Source organism: Hyaena hyaena, unplaced genomic scaffold (genome assembly GCF_003009895.1).
Source record: "Hyaena hyaena isolate Hyena2069 unplaced genomic scaffold, ASM300989v1 scaffold_161, whole genome shotgun sequence".
Classification (NCBI taxonomy): Eukaryota; Metazoa; Chordata; class Mammalia; order Carnivora; family Hyaenidae; genus Hyaena; species Hyaena hyaena.
Window position 1 is genome coordinate 1,767,712 of NW_024080792.1, and position 16,403 is coordinate 1,784,114.

Here is a 16,403-nt window from a genome sequence, read left to right on the forward strand (position 1 = left end):
CCAATATGTTCTATGTGCGCCCCCCCCCACCCCCCCGTCCTGCCTTTCCCAGCAAAGACCTGGACTCGGAGTCTCTCTTCAAATAGAAGACAATACGGGCTTCTTCTCTAAATTGTCAATTGCGTGAGTGAGAACCAAGCCCATCGTTTTCCTGTTGTCCACAGGATCCGGCACAGGGCCTCTCATATAGCCAGAGCATGTCAACTGAATAAATGAATGAATGGATGAACGAACGAGTGAGTGAATGTAATTGTATTTATCTCTTCTTTTTTTAAAAAAAATTTTTTTTTAATTATTAAAAGGCTACTCACACACATATACATACATGTACATATATATACACACACGTTTTATATATATATATATAAATTATACACACACACACACACACACACACACACATATATGGGTTACCTTAATAGTAAGGGCTTGATAAGAGAGTAATATAATACATAATAGTTTTTCTGGCTTTCNTTACTAATAAGATAAAAAGACATTACATCTTATAGAATTATTTATATCTAAACTGGGACCATCTCTTAGTAATTCAAAGCTGGGTTGGCAGAGCTTTTTACCTGTAATCTCATCTATTAAAAACAAGCAAAGGGGAAGAGCAGCATATGATCCAGTGAATCCCTTACACTGTAGTACACTAGCTGTCATAGGCTTCACCTACTTAGAACACTGGACCTACCTGGATCCTGAACCTTCTCGTTGCTAACCTCCATTAAGACCACGGGAAACAGAAGTTCATTTAATACTCGCTGTTATTTTTGGTGGAGGGAAAAAAAGTCTTTCTGGGGGGTGATGAGGGGACTTCATAAACATTATTCACACATGGGCTCCAGGATCCTAGAAGTGATGAAATTATATTAATAATAATAGTTATAATTTATTGAGCTGCTAGTATATATTAAGCATTTCCATACATTATTTAATTTATACAACCCAACAGGAATGTTATTTTCATTTCAATTATTTTCTTTTTCTAAAGTTTAGAAAGAGTATACATAACATCCTATTTTAGTGATGTGCATGGTGTCCATAAAACTCTTAACCTCCTCAGGTCAAGGTCTTAAAGAAAAGACAGCATCATCTTGGGTATGAGAAACAGAAGGAGTATGAAAACTACAGTATTTTCTTGTAGAAGAAGAGGGAATAGGTGATATCTATTTTGATATTAAATTTAGTAATTAGGGGTGCCTGGGTGGCTCAGTCAGTTAAGCATCCAACTTCAGCTCAAGTCATGATCTCATGGTTTGGGAGTTCGAGCCCAGCGTCAGGCTGTCTGCTGTCAGCACAGAGCCCTCTCTGGATCCTCTGTCTCCCTTTCTCTCTGCTCGTTCTCTCTCTCTCTCAAATAAACATTTTTAAATATTAAAAATAAATTAGTAATTAGTTTCATACCATCTAAAATATCCACGTCAATATGCCTACTGTTGATAGGGGCGCCTGGGTGGCTTAGTCGGTTAAGCGTCCGACTTTCGCTTAGGTCATGATCTCGCGGTTCGTGGGTTCGAGCCCCACGTCGGGCTCTGTGCTGACTGCCAGCTCAGAGCCTGGAGCCTGTTTCAGTCTGTGACTCCCTCTCTCTCTCTGACCCTCTCCTGCTCACGCTGTCTCTCTCTCTCTGTCTCCTAGAAATAAATAAAACATTTAAAAAAATATATGCCTACTGTTGATAGTTTTTTAAAATCATCTTCCAGCTGTAAAACAGGGCTCATACGACATGGTGTTTACTCTGCTTAAACACAACGCCAGCCTTGACCAACCCTGCATCAAGCGATGGTCGGCAATGCATGAAGCAGCCAAACAAGGCCGCAAAGATATCATAGCGCTGCTACTAAACCACGGAGGCAATGTCCATCTGAGAGACGGATTTGGAGTCACACCGTTAGGTGTTGCTGCTGAGTATGGTCACTGTGATGTGTTAGAACACTTAATCCACAGAGGTACGTGAAAAGGAATTGCACATTCTTGATGTTTCTCCTGTCCCTCAATTTCTTTTTCTCCATTCCTCATTGGCTCCCCTTCCTCTCCTGAATGTAACTGGGCATCAGGCTTTTGTACTCAGCTCCTCGAGAAACCCCTCGAAAGCCCCCTCTTCCACAACTTAATTACACCCTATACATCATGACCTACAATTCTGCCTAGCTTTACTAAAACTTCTGGTTCTCAGTTTTCCTCCTTTGTAAATAAGGGCTAGGGTCATCTACTCCCCTAAGGATCCTCTGTGGAGAAAAGACTAACATTTTTGAGGCCCCCTCACAACACAACCTCATTTAATTATCATATGAACTCTATGAAATAAGCGGTATTTTACAGATGAGGAGATGGATATTCCTAGAAGTAAGTAGCTTGCCCCAGACTCTCTCAGTCTGCAGCAGAGCCAGAACTCAACACCTCTTTCTCCTACATCATGACTCTAGTCCTAAGTCACTTGAATGTTATACAGTTTGTGTTCTTTGATAATATTTTGTCTCATTTCCCCTCTGAACTCCTTAAGGTAGTCATTTTTTTCACTTTAGGATCTTCTGCTGGGTCACACACAGCACACAGAGGGCACTTGTTGAAATGAAATAGAGAGTTAACGTTGCCTTTAAATTTAAGAGACTACTCCTTTTCCTGGGAGTATTTGTCTACCATGTAAATTGACTTCTTGATTTCTCACGCAAAGATTTTCTAATCAAATGAAACATGCATGCGTAATTGTTTATTGAAAATACTGAGAACACAGCTGTTCTTAATCCTATACTTTTAATTTTAAGTCCTAGCCAGAAAGGAAAACAGCAGGTTATTATTAAGGCAACTATCATGACAATTTCAAATAATTCCAGTTATCACTCTGCCATATGTTTTATTTACATTGTCAGGTGGTGATGTGTTTGCTTTGGCGGATGATGGGGCATCAGTGTTGTTTGAGGCAGCAGGAGGGGGCAATCCTGACTGCATTTCCCTCCTGCTGGAATACGGAGGAAGTGGAAATGTTCCTAACAGAGCAGGGCATCTTCCCATACACCGAGCTGCTTACGAGGGACATTATCTGTGAGTAACAAATCATAAGATCATTTTAAGTTGAAAAATACAAAAGTGTATGAACAGTAGAGTCTCAAGCCTAATCTATATAATACCTCCCAAAATCTGAAAAGAAAAAGACACGCTGTGCACACATTTTGAGTATATTAATATCTGTTTTATTTTTCCCTTTCTTTTTATGTTCTGGAACTTTCTAGAATTTGAACATTGAACTTATACCACTTTTATAATTAAGTTTTTTTAATGTTTTATTTATTTCTTTTTTCTTTCTTTTCTTTTTTTTTTTTAAATGTTTTTATTTATTTCTAGGAGAGAGAGAGAAAGACAGCATGAGCAGGGGAGGGTCAGAGAGAGAGGGAGTCACAGACTGAAACAGGCTCCAGGCTCTGAGCTGGCAGTCAGCACAGAGCCCGACGCGGGGCACGAACCCACGAACCGCGAGATCATGACCTAAGCGAAAGTCGGACGCTTAACCGACTAAGCCACCCAGGCGCCCCTAATGTTTTATTTATTTCTGAGAGAGACAGACAGCATGAGCAGGAGAAGGTCATAGAGAGAGGGAGACACAGAATCTGAAACAGGCGTCAGGCTCTGAGCTCGCTGTCAGTACAGAGCCCGACGTGGGGCTCGAACCCATGAACCGTGAGATCATGATCTGAGCCGAAGCCGGACACTTAACTGAGCCATCCAGGCACCCCACCACTTTTATAATTAAAATTTTTTCTCTTAGAAGGAAATAAGTTATAACTGAGAATTCTGCACAAACCACCCAAATATGTCTCTCTGTTTTTTGTTTTATCAATGTGTGTAACAAAAAGCAACACAGTTTCTAAAACTTTTGCCTTTGACAAAGGACTTTGTGACAATACTACCAGTATTACTCCAATGTTTATTAATACCTATAGATATTATGATATAATGTCAAATTCACCCTTGAATAGAAAAATTTCATTATAAGGTCAGATATCTTTATGCTGGTGGGGGGAAAAGGTTTGGATAGATTTTTAAACCACAAAATGTGCCACAATCAACACATCCATACAAATCTATAATCACTAAATTAAACCACCCACCATAAGAGGATGGTTTTAGGCAATTTAATATATTTTATAAGTTCAAAAATTTTGCAATCATTAGGCCTTAGCACCTTCAGTGGCCACATTGGCTAAGTCAAGTGGCCAATGACACATAATTGATGCTAAGTGACATGTTGTTAAAGTTTACCTGGATTTACTCCCAGTGTTCATAAATTCACACATGGTAGCTCTGAATTAGGCACAAGAGATCAAGTTCTCCTTGCTGTGGCTCTCATGCGTGTCTAGTTGTTCAGGCAAGTGTGAAATTCACAACTGTTTATCACAGGTTCGTAGAAACCTAAGCTGTGGTGAGTTATCCCCATTGGACTGATGTAGGGTGATGGAATAATAAAGAGTCTTTTTTGTGGCTATTAATTCCATTGCAAGCTATATGGAGGCAGGCGGGAGGTGCATGGCCACTACTAAAGCATAGACTGCTCAGAAAGAAGTGAGAGAGAAGGAACGAATGAGAATTCAAAAGGCCTGAACTCTAGTCCTTGCTCCACAGTCCATGTGTGACCATGGACTGTCATTTCACCTCTCCAGACTTCTGTTGCTCTTCTGTTGAATGAGGGGTTGGACTAAGCAATGTTCAAGGTCATGTCCTGTGACTCCATAATTCTCAAGGTCAAGATTATAAAACATTCTTCTATGGCATCAGATGAGCTTATCTTTCTTTTATATTTTTTTCGTTAAAGAGTTTTGGTTGTTTATAAGTAGTACGTTGTTCCCAAGAGAATTGGAAGACAGAGAGCATTCCTGAAGAACCACAATTCTAGGACCAAACATAGGACATCAAGCATGTTCCCCGGGAATATTTAGAATGGGAAACTAAAAACAAAACTGAATTACACTAAACTGAGCAGTAAGCCAGTGGGCAAAAGTGAAATGTTAAATGTTTTTGTATGAGGTTATCTAGAGACAAGAAAAGAAGCTAAACAGGCTGTATTCGCTTGTCTAGTGAGGAAACTGGTTTATTAAAATTCTTCATTTTCTTCCTGCCATGTGGATATTTGACTTTTTTTTTTTTTTTTTTTTTTTTTTAGTGCGCTGAAGTATCTTATCCCAGTAACATCCAAACATGCAATCCAGAAAAGTGGGCTAACACCAATTCACTCAGCAGCAGACGGACAAAACGTACAGTGCCTAGAGCTGCTTATTGAAAATGGCTTTGATGTCAATACCCGGCTCGCTGACCACATTTCCGAGAGCTATGATGACGAGCGGAAGACCGCACTCTATTTTGCTGTTTCTAACAATGATATCCAGTGCACGGAAGTCCTTCTGGCTGCAGGTGCAGACCCAAACCTAGATCCCCTCAACTGTCTACTCGTGGCAGTGAGGGCCAATAACCATGAAATTGTCCGGCTGCTTCTCTCCCATGGAGCTAACGTCAATTGTTATTTCATGCATGTGAATGACACACGTTTCCCCAGTGCCATTCAATATGCCCTAAATGATGAGGTAATGCTGAGGCTGTTGCTGAATAATGGCTACCAAGTGGAGATGTGCTTTGACTGCATGCATGGGAACATCTTTGGAAATTCATTTGTGTGGTCAGAGATAGAAGAAGAGGTACTACCGGGGTGGACATCTTGTGTAATAAAAGATAACCCGGTGAGTTACATTCTTTTCTTCTTCCTACTGGGTCATCATCCTAACTTTTGCTCATTTAGAGATATCACAAGAAAAGAAAAATCACTCTCTTATATTTTTCTTTTTCTTGGATTTTTGCTTGCAATAATATGGGGATATAAGCATAAAATGAGGCAAAAAAGGTTGTTTTTCTAAAATTGGAAACTGAATGTAGATGAATGTGAAAATGTATGCAACTAATAATTTATGCTTATTTGGTGGAAAATTGGGAATGGAAACATGGAGAGAAGAATCATGGAAAGCAACCTGATTCTTCCATGCTAAGTTGACTGCTATCACATCAAAGTCATGCATATAGCGTCAGGGCTCATAGTTTCCCAGATAAAAGCAAACAATTTATTTTTCTTTTTTGTTCATTACAAGGAAGGTACTTATATTTTCTGTAAGAAGACAATGATAGTAACTTTTCATAACAAAATTGAGTGCTTGTGTATATACTATATTAAATTTATTACTAAATTAAATTTTATCAATTCTCTCAGTTCTGTGAGTTCATTACAGTTCCTTGGATGAAACATTTGGTAGGCAGCGTTATTCGTGTATTAATTGATTACATGGATTATATCCCTCTGTGTGCTAAGCTGAAGTCTGCACTAGAAGTACAGAGAGAATGGCCAGAAATCCGTCAAATACTAGGTAAAAAAAAAAAAAAAAGTTTTGTCTATAATTTTTTTTATGCAGAATGTATACAGGGGAAGTTTCTTAATGTCATATTTGATTCTTTTTCTATGCTACTTTATTTTCAGAATCATCCAGGTTTTTAAAAATCTTCCTTAATACTTCCTCTGATATGGGATGCTAAGTTTTTTGCTATTTTTAACACTTTCCAAATCTTTCATTGTATAATGAGTAATAATATGACTATATTAACATTTGACAAACTCATTTAAAAAAACTTCTATAAGACCATAAGATATATAGACTCTAATCTCCATGTCGGCAGGCATCTGTTTATTTTTGTATTCTCAAGGCTTAGCATGATACCTAGTGAGTAGTAAATAATAAATACTGAGTAAATGGATGAATGGAATGAATTAGAGTTATTCTTTTGGATATGCTCTCTCTCAGGTCTTTATTGACAAATTCCTATCAAAAGTTTGTCTTATACGCAGATCATTTTGTATTCTCTAAGTTAAAATTTAGTTCATAATAAAAGTGAATCATATTATAAATACAGCCTAAGGCTAAGGGCAATTACAAAACAGTCTCGATCCTATAAATTCTCTTTTTTTAAAGATGTTAAGTCATTCTGAAGCTCACTAAAGTTTGGAAACCAATCTTTTATTTTATTTTATTTTATTTTATTTTTATTAAGTAAGCTCTATGCCTAACATGGGACTTGAACTCATGATCCCAAGATCAAGAGTCACATGCCCCACCAACTGAGCAGCCAGGCACCTCTTGGACCCTATAAATTCTTGAAACTGACCTGTTAAGTCTCCCTTTCTGAACCATACCCCACATTGGGAATAAAATCAAAATCAAGTAGGACAGAGCCATGAGAAACTCCAGATAAAAGGAGGGGCAGCAAACAGAACCAGGAAACTTCAGGAGCAAGCCACTATTTGAGATCATTGCAAGAAGACAATAGAATAGGGAATTCTGTAAAGTCAGAAGAGCTACCTTGGACCAAGCATCTTTCTAAAACTTCAGGAAAACTAATGTCACATCAAAATGAGTAACAGAAAATTATCACAGTCAAGTTTCATATAAATTTATTATAAGAAAAAGCAGGAAGAGGAACAGAATAATATCCTCACAGACAAGAAAGCACACTAGGAAAGGACACCCTCAGAACAGATGAAAACTAAAAACTTAATTTCAAAACAGGCTAAATCACATAAGGAAAATGATACAAGACATGAAAGAACCACACAATTTCTGAATTACAAAAATTCAGAAATGAGATAATAGAACTGAGGAAGGAACTAGACAGAAAAAGAAAAAAATAATTTCTTTTTTAAAAAAATAATTTCAAATTCAAAGGCTGAACCAGAATGAAAGCAAGAACTAATAAAGCAGTAGATAATACCTTCAGAGAAACAGAAGCTGAAACAGAAGAAACATTTTTGAATAAAACAGAAATAAAGGAATAAACCAAAGCATTTGAAAGGCAGTGACAGATATTAAAGACAGGCGATTAAGAGTAAGGAAAAGAATAATAGGGTTCCTTGAAAAGGAAAACCAACAAATGTTCTCTTTGAGGGAACAGAACAAATACAAAAACTTATTTTACAAAAAAAAAAAATCTATGATAAAAAGAGAAGACAAAACTACAAATTACTATATTCTTTGGTCATGTGGGCAAAAACAATTGACTTATGGGGGAAAAAGCAGATTTTCTCAGGTAATATGGTTTCTCTGATTGTCTTCTGAAGAAACACTAGGAAATGAGCTTCAGATAAACCAAAATGAGGAGAGGGACTGACAGAAGGACTAGTACTGAGCATTAGACAGAACACCAAGTTAAAAGGGAGTTAAAAGGGAGAAGATATAATATGTAGGGCTGCATGGTCAGATAAAGAGGGTATGACACAACTATTTATTTATTTATTTTAAATTTTTAATGTTTATTTATTCTTGACACAGAGAGAGAGAGAGAGACAGAGTGTGTGTGTGTGTGTGTGTGTGTGTGTGTGTGTGCTAGCAGGGGAGGGTAAGAGAGAGGGGAAGACACAGAATCTGAAGCAGGGTCTGTGATCTGAGCTGTCAGCACAGAGCCTGACGCAGGGCTTGAACTCAGTAACCGTGAGATCATGACCTGAGTCGAAGTCAGACGCTTAAGTGACTGAGTCACCCAGGCACCCCTGACACAACTATTTTAAATTGGAGAGAGCAAGGGTGCCTGGGTGGCTCAGTCGGTTGAGCGTCCAGCTTTGGTTATGATTTCACGGTTCATGAAGTCAAGCCCAGCTTTGGGCTCTGTGCTGACAGCTCAGAGCCCTGGAGCCTGCTCCGGACTCTGTGTCTAACCTCTCTCTGTCCCTCCCCAACTCAACTCTGTCTCTCTCTCTCAAAAATAATAAATAAATAAATAAATAAATAAATAAATAAATAAATAAATAAAAACAAAGCACACACAAAAACTTATTTAAAGATTTTATTTTTAAGTAATGTCTTCACTCTATGTAGGGCTTGAACTAACCCTGAGACCAAGAGTTACATACTCCACTGACCAGGCCAACCAGGCAACCCTACACAAAAATATCTTTTATGTTTATTTTTATTTTTTCAATGTTTATTTATTTTTGAGAGAGAGAGACAGAGAGAGAGAGAAACAGAGTATGAGCATGGGAGGGACAGAGAGAGAGGAGAGGGAAACACAGAATCCACAGCAGGCTCTAGGCTCCAAGCTGTCAGCACAGAGCCCAACGCCGGGCTTTTACTCACGAACCATGAGATCATGAGCTGAGCCGAAGTGGGACATCCAACCAACTGAGCCACAAAAACATTTTTTAAAGATATCAAATTACATGATGGTGGCATAATATTAACACTATTACTTGAGAATGAGACTCATTCAGTAAGTGAGTGATTATGGGATAGTCTAACTCTATTATTCTTTGTATCCTTGAGAACCAGATTATCTGTGTGGAAGAAAGGAAATACAGATGTAAGATGGTAAGAAGAAAAACATCTTTTAGTCTTGAACTTGAATTGGAAGAATCAATTTGAACTCAAGCTATTTTACCTGAGGTGTGTGTGTGTGTATGCGTCTACAAAAAAGGCTTAGAAACAAAGACAAACTGAGTAGCATCGAACATCCCTAGCAGGCTGTGGTCTTGAAATACCATTTCCTAGAAAAGGAAATGGATGATTTCAGGTTTCAGGAAGCAATGTCCAGGACGAGCCTGGAATGTCTGTCATTCCACATTGCAAAGAAATGCTCAAAGCCTACAAGAGCAGGCCAAAAGAATCCAGGAGCCAACTTGAAGAGGATCCTACTGGCCGAAGATGGGACAATGAAGCTTCCAAAGGGTAATTATATCAATACATCGAAACCAAGTATGCTAAAATACGATATTTTAAAAATTGGTCAGCTCCAGAAGATAAAATCAACTCATTAGCTTGAAAACTTATAAAGGAAAAGATCTAAGCGTTTATTCTGCCTTACCTATGTGATTTGTGTCACTAGTAACCACAAAGAAGAGGAGCAAAAGTGTCTCTTTGTCAAAATATTTCAAATAAGAAGTGAAAACGAAATGATATAACTAGATGTCACCATTTTGCAGTCCCCAGTCAGCTAACGGATTTAGTCACTGAACATCAATTGTTCCCACTATCTCATTATGTGCCATTGATGAAAGAACACAGCACCAGGTGTAGTTTTGCCAAGGAGATCAAACCTGAGTCAGCTCAAGTCTCTGTATCTGGCTATCAATTTGCTAGAAATAGATGGCGGGAAAGCACAGACCTGCACCATGAAAATGCAATCAGCAAAATTTAAGCTGTGGGAAACTGCAGGGCTTTCTGGTTCTTCAGAGATTAATTGAAGGAAAGAGAAGAGGAAGGATTAAAAAAGACTTAAAGATCATATCATTTTTTAAAAAATATTGTGAATACAATAGCACAGGGATAGTACACTTAGATGATGAAGCTCTAAAGTAAGTGATTCCGGGGGCACCTGGTTGGTTCAGTCAGTGGAATGTGCAACTCTTGATCTCGGGTTGTTAAGTTCAGGCCCCATATTGGGTGCAGAGATGACTTAAAAGAATAAATAAATAATAAAGGAAGTGATTACCATAAAAGTCAGAATAGTGGTAACATGGGGGAGAAAGGAATAAAGATTGCAATGGATTATGGAGGAAATCCTAGGGCAGCTGGGGAAATTCTTCTATTCATGACCTGGGAGGTAATTAAAGATACTCATCTTGTAATCACTAATAATGACTCATAAAGCTATACGTGTGTAGTTACTTTATATTTTATTTTTATAATAAAGAGGTTAAAACAGTTTGGAGATTGTAAGAGGTTATAGACCTGGAAAACGAAGCCAAGATTCGAACCCTTGTCTGTCTTACCTCAAACCACTCTCTCCAACACCACTGTGCTTCCTGTCATAGGCAGAACAGAGTTCGCTTCTAACTGCTAATTGTCCATGTGTTTTTATTACAAAAGAGTAACAATTCTGTTGACTTTAGAAAGGAAATCAAGGAGGAAGACCAAGAAGGTGTTTTGCTGTTTCAGTCATACATTAATGCAGCTGGAGTGGAAGTCAGTTGAATGCTGTGAGCGTGGTTAACCACTGGATGTCAGGATTCCTCCAGACATATGTGAGGCGGTGTATTTGTTAAAGAAGAAAATAAAATGTAATTCCTTTCTTTTAAAAATGGGCTTATTTTGCCTATTTGGGTAATAATAATTTTGCCTCCATAGTTTTTGAAAATCACTGTTTTAATTTTTTAAGAAGATAATCACAAAGGTAATGGAAATGTGATATCATTTATTCCTGAACTGAGTGATAGTTCATATTACTGAGTGGTTACAAAGTACCAAGCAGTTTTCTAATACTTTACATAAATTAATTTGTTTGAGCTTCAAACACCCTATCAGGTAGGTCCCGTTGTTATCCACATTTCACAGGTGAGAATACTGAGATCACAGAGGTTAAGTTCAAGGTCACACAGATACTAAGTGGCAGAGCCACGATTTAAATCTACACCAACAGTCCAAAGCCCACAGCTAAAACCCGGTGCTCCGCTGCCTTTTCACATTATCCGCCGGGACAATATATCAGTGTTGTAATATAGATAAAGTAAGAGATGAAAATAAAGACTAATATCGGATATTTAAGTGATGTTAGATTTTTTTAAAAAATACAGAATGTTTAAGTATCAGAAACTGAAACAAACCTAAGATTGAATTACAGACACACGGAATCATTTAATCGCGAGCTCGATCTCACAACTGTGAGGTCACGACCTGAGCAGAAATCAAGAGTTGGACACTTAACCAACTGAACAACCCATGCGCAGCATTTGCTTTCTTAAGCCAATTCCATTCATTCATTTAACGTGTTCTGGCTCGACACCCACTATGAGCCAGACTGTCTTCCTGACATGGAGACAGGCTGAGTGTTTGTCTTCATGGAGACTGCATTCTGAAGTAGTGTCAGGGATGCTTAATCACACTTTGAATTTCTTTTTTTTTTTTTTTTTTTTAAATATATATATTTTATTTATTTCTAGGAGATAGAGGGAGAGACAGCGTGAGCAGGGGAGGGTCAGAGAGAGAGGGAGTCACAGACTGAAACAGGCTCCAGGCTCTGAGCTGGCAGTCAGCACAGAGCCCGACGCGGGGCTCGAACCCACGAACCGCGAGATCATGACCTAAGTGAAAGTCGGACGCTTAACCGACTAAGCCACCCAGGCGCCCCTGAATTTCTTTTAAAATTGTCAGTTGCTAAATGTATACATATCTGATTTTTACAATGACACTACTAATGTTATTCTAAAACAGTAGGTAACTTACAAGTCAATCTACGATATTGTTTTTATTTTTTGCTTGTTTTTTTTTCCCATGATTTTAGAGAATCCTTGCTCATTAAAGCATTTGTGTCGGCTAAAAATTCGAAGACTTATGGGACTGCAGCGACTCTGCCAGCCATCCTCACTGGAGAAGCTCCCTCTACCACCAACCATTCGAAGATATCTATTATTTAAAGAGTATGATCTCTATGGGCAAGAGCTAAAATTGCCATAATTTTAAAAATAATATTTTTAATGTGACTTTAAAAATAGTTTAAAATGGGATTCCTTCAGAACCTCTTGGAATCATTTTACATTCTTAGGTGTGTTTGAATCCATTAACGATGATAGCGTGTTCTTATGGGGACACGGTACTTTACATCTTTAGAAACTTTACATTGTGATGTTTTTGAGCTGATCAATATTTGGTATGTGAATTTCTTTTCATTATCTTCACCTCCAACAAGTCTTCAAATTCTCCCTATCAAGTGTTTCCTACAATATCCATCTCTCCTGTGTTTATAAAACAAACAAAGAACCACTTTCTTAAACCCACATCTCCAGACAGTTGCTGGCTCTCTCCTTTCTTTTATACCCTCACTGCATAAAAGAGCTCTTTCCTGCCTGCAGATGCACACTCTATAATCTGGCCTGGGCTCCCCACTGCCTTTCTCAAGGTCTTTAACAACTGCCTTGTTGCTAATTTCAATGAGTATTCTTCAGTCCTTTCAACTGATTCCCGCAGCATCTGGCACTGGTCTGCTCTCTCCTTGAAATGGTTTTCTCTTAGTTTTCAAGACACCTTGCTCTCTTGGCCTTCTTCCCCACTCCCTCTCCCCCACCCCCTCTCCCGCTCCCCCCCTTCTCTTCTCCACCCCTCTCCCCCGCTCCCTGGATGGCCACTTTGTCTAGTATGTCCGAAGCCCTGTCCGGGAGGAATGTCATCAGTCATCAATGCCTATGGTTTTAATAACTAACTCTAACTATTGACGTAGAACATTTTTGTCTGAAGTTCAACTCTTTCTCTCCGCTCTGTACACAAGTGTTCTAATGGACTTTTCAAGACAGAGAAACCTCAAATTCAACATATCCCCAAATGAGTTCACTACCTTCCTCCACAAAAGGGCTCTTTTCCTACATCCTCTAGCTCAGCAGTTAAGCCTGATTATCATCAGTTCCGTTTCCTAAGGAAAAGCCTGGACATCAGCCTTGACCATCCCATTTTTCTTACCCAATATAATGAATCGCCAGTTCCTGCTAAGTTTGTCCCTTGAAGATATCGTCTAATTCTAGCTATTCTTTCCTTTTTCGTGGGATACTGTAGTGCTATCTAGCTGGCCTCCTCTTCCTGCTGTCTTGTTCTATCCAACATACGTTCTACACACAACATCCCAGAATGATCTATTGGAAATCTAAATAGAGTTTCACGCCCCTGCTTAAAATCATTCCCATTGCTCTTAGGATAAAGTCCAGAGGTCTTCCTGGCCCTTCCCATTCGAAATCTCTGCCTTCCTCCTTAGTCTTATCTCTTGACTTCTCCCTTACTCCTCTCTTTTAACCATATTAAACACCTTTTAAAGTTTATTCTTTGAACAGTGATTCCAGATTTTTAGATTTTACATACCCATAGTTTCAAAAATAGGGTCCTCTACTTTAAAAAAAATCTATCATCTACTATCACTGTCATTTTATAAAAGAGGGGCCATTTTAATGCCAGATCAGTCGGCTTTAAACACAATTATTAAAATTGAATGACTTTAGCTTTTAAAATATTTAACACGCCGCCTTCATTTCCCTGTTGATGGCTGAAAATGTCATTGTGGCCCAACAAATATCTGAGGTCCTTTGGGAACCATTGTTGTAGAAATAGACTATGCGCTCTTATACCTCAAAGTTTTTGCATTTTTTTTCTCTCTGTGCCTAGAATCTCTTTCCATCTCCTTCTTCCCCTCTCACCCTATAGGTCTCAGCTTAGATCATCCTTCCCATAGGACGGAAGGCCACAGCAGAGCACTTTTCAGGCTGTATTACAGGTGGCTGTGTTCACATCTGTCTGCCCCACTAGACTGAAAGCTCTATCAGAGCAGGGTCTATGTCTGTTTTGTTTTCCAGTGTTTTCTTAGAGCCAAACACATTCCCTAGAGCACAGAGAACGTTTGATAATTATTTGTTGAATATGCTGAAGGAGTAGATTTTTGTATAAGTCCCAGACAAAAATAATCAGTGACCTCATCACTATCATGGTAAAATGATAGTTTTGAGTCTCTGAATTGGCTATGTAACCTTAATCATGTAATTATTGAGATTTGTTTCTTAGATTTTAATAATATATCTTTCTTAAATTTATGTCTGTCTTTAGAGTTACCGTATTCTTTCAACAGTAATGCCTGACTGGTTTGTGAATTTTTCAAATTATTTTTAGCTTTAGTTGTCTTTCAAAGAGTATAAATAAGCCTGAAAAAAAAAAAAAAACAAAACTGTGCAATTAGAGCTCTAGTTTTAACCTCCTGTATTCCCTAGAGGATATATTTTATATAAATGAAACTGCAAATTATTTATTTATTTAATTCAAACTATTATCTTTTGTGTATAGTATTGCATGATTCCCTCTATTTCTCTCCTAGTTGTGGCTAAATACATTGTTACCTGTAAGCATTGCTCTAAATCAATAAAAACTAGTACTGGGGATGTAAATCTGCTTTATATTTCAGATATTCAGTAACTAAAGCATTGACATTTTCATTAATGTATTTTTGTGTAAATACATTCAAGATGCTTTGGATATTAAGTAAACTCTAGTACACCAAAGCTGTGACATTTTCGTTCGTGCATTTTATGTAAACGTATTCACAAAACATCTGAATGCAAAGATAGGAGTTCATGGCATATGTTACAGGTTTTACAAGTGTTTTTTCTGATACTTGTGCAGCAGGAGAAAGATGTATTCTATGGAACTGACACAATTGCTGTATCTGAAATGGATCTGATCTTTTTTTCTTACATTTTGAAGTTTCCTAGCCGTGCTTTTGTTTTTGAGTGGGCTGAGTGGCAAGGGGAACTAATTTCTATCTAATTAGGACTCTGTTCTTCCTGAATATGTCACTTTATCTGGAAGAGGGCAACAGCTGCTTCTCCCCACTGAGCCTGGAGAAGCCAAACATTCTACAGTGGTGCCTGTTGAACCACTGTGGAATCGACATGATAGAGTTTTGATGACATCGCCCCATGCTGCCAAGATGTACATGGTTGTTTTGGTCACAGTGGATTTTGTTTTGTACTCCACAGGGAGCCTGGAGGGAAAGGAGCAGCTCTGATCTCTCATTTGAATACATTTTCTTTAGTTTTTCAGTACGCAGTCCTTAAAGAGTATTTCCATTGCGGACTTAAAATAATTTTATAAGCACATGGAAACCAAGTGCCTCCAGAAGACTGAGGTTCAATCATTTTCGCTGGTCACAGGACATGTTTCTAGGCAATAGGATGACAGTGCAAAAGACGTGAGGAGGATCGTGTTCGTGAGGTACAGCAAATATTCATAGGTAACCCTCCCTTTGATGCGGGCTTTCAAAAATTCAGTATCTATAGGTCAGACAGTATGGAAACTACCAAAAAAAAAAAAAAAAAGATGGAGATGGAGTCTTTTAGACACAGAGAACACACTTCAGCCTCGTCATTGACCTTTTGCCCCACATTCCGATCCACATTTCGTTTTCAAGTCACATTACTCTCATGTATATAGTCACCTTCCAAATCAGAAATTACTTAGGACGTGTAAAAACTCTAAGCCGCTTCAAGTTTTTCATGGGTCAAAATGAAACACTGCATGCATATATCCATACTTACATACACCCAGTACATATATATATGACATATACACATAGAATATACATACACACATACATACACACCTGCAGCCTAGTGCGGCATTTTAGCAGTGCCATATAGTGCAGGAGGTAAGAACATATACTTTGTAATCCCAAAGACCTCAGTTTGAACCAGGCACCACCAATTATTAGCTGCTTGATTTTGAACAAGACATGAGATAAGTACATAAACACCATACCCAACCTAGAGTAAGTGCATGTGCAACTCGAGCTCTCAGCATTATTACTCCACAGTGGGAGAGCCAGCGCCAGAGCTGCAAAAGCCAAGAACCTTGGTCTCATGA

General features: G+C 38.3%; 1 protein-coding gene across 3 annotated transcripts in view; it reads left to right on the forward strand.

The window, feature by feature from the left end:
- Positions 1–12,491, forward strand: part of ASB15 (ankyrin repeat and SOCS box containing 15) — a 53,402-nt gene extending 40,911 nt beyond the window's left edge. For 2 of the 3 annotated variants that reach the window (XM_039239688.1, XM_039239689.1), the window contains 5 exons: positions 1,707–1,952; positions 2,874–3,045; positions 5,159–5,729; positions 6,251–6,404; positions 12,298–12,491. In XM_039239688.1, coding sequence (XP_039095619.1) covers positions 1,707–1,952; positions 2,874–3,045; positions 5,159–5,729; positions 6,251–6,404; positions 12,298–12,470 — 1,316 coding nt within the window. In that variant the 3' untranslated portion in view covers positions 12,471–12,491. Of the gene's footprint in view, positions 1–1,706; positions 1,953–2,873; positions 3,046–5,158; positions 5,730–6,250; positions 6,405–10,909; positions 10,985–12,297 lie in introns of those variants that run through there. The other variant, XM_039239690.1, reaches the window with a different exon arrangement.
- Positions 12,492–16,403: the final 3,912 nt, after the last annotated feature.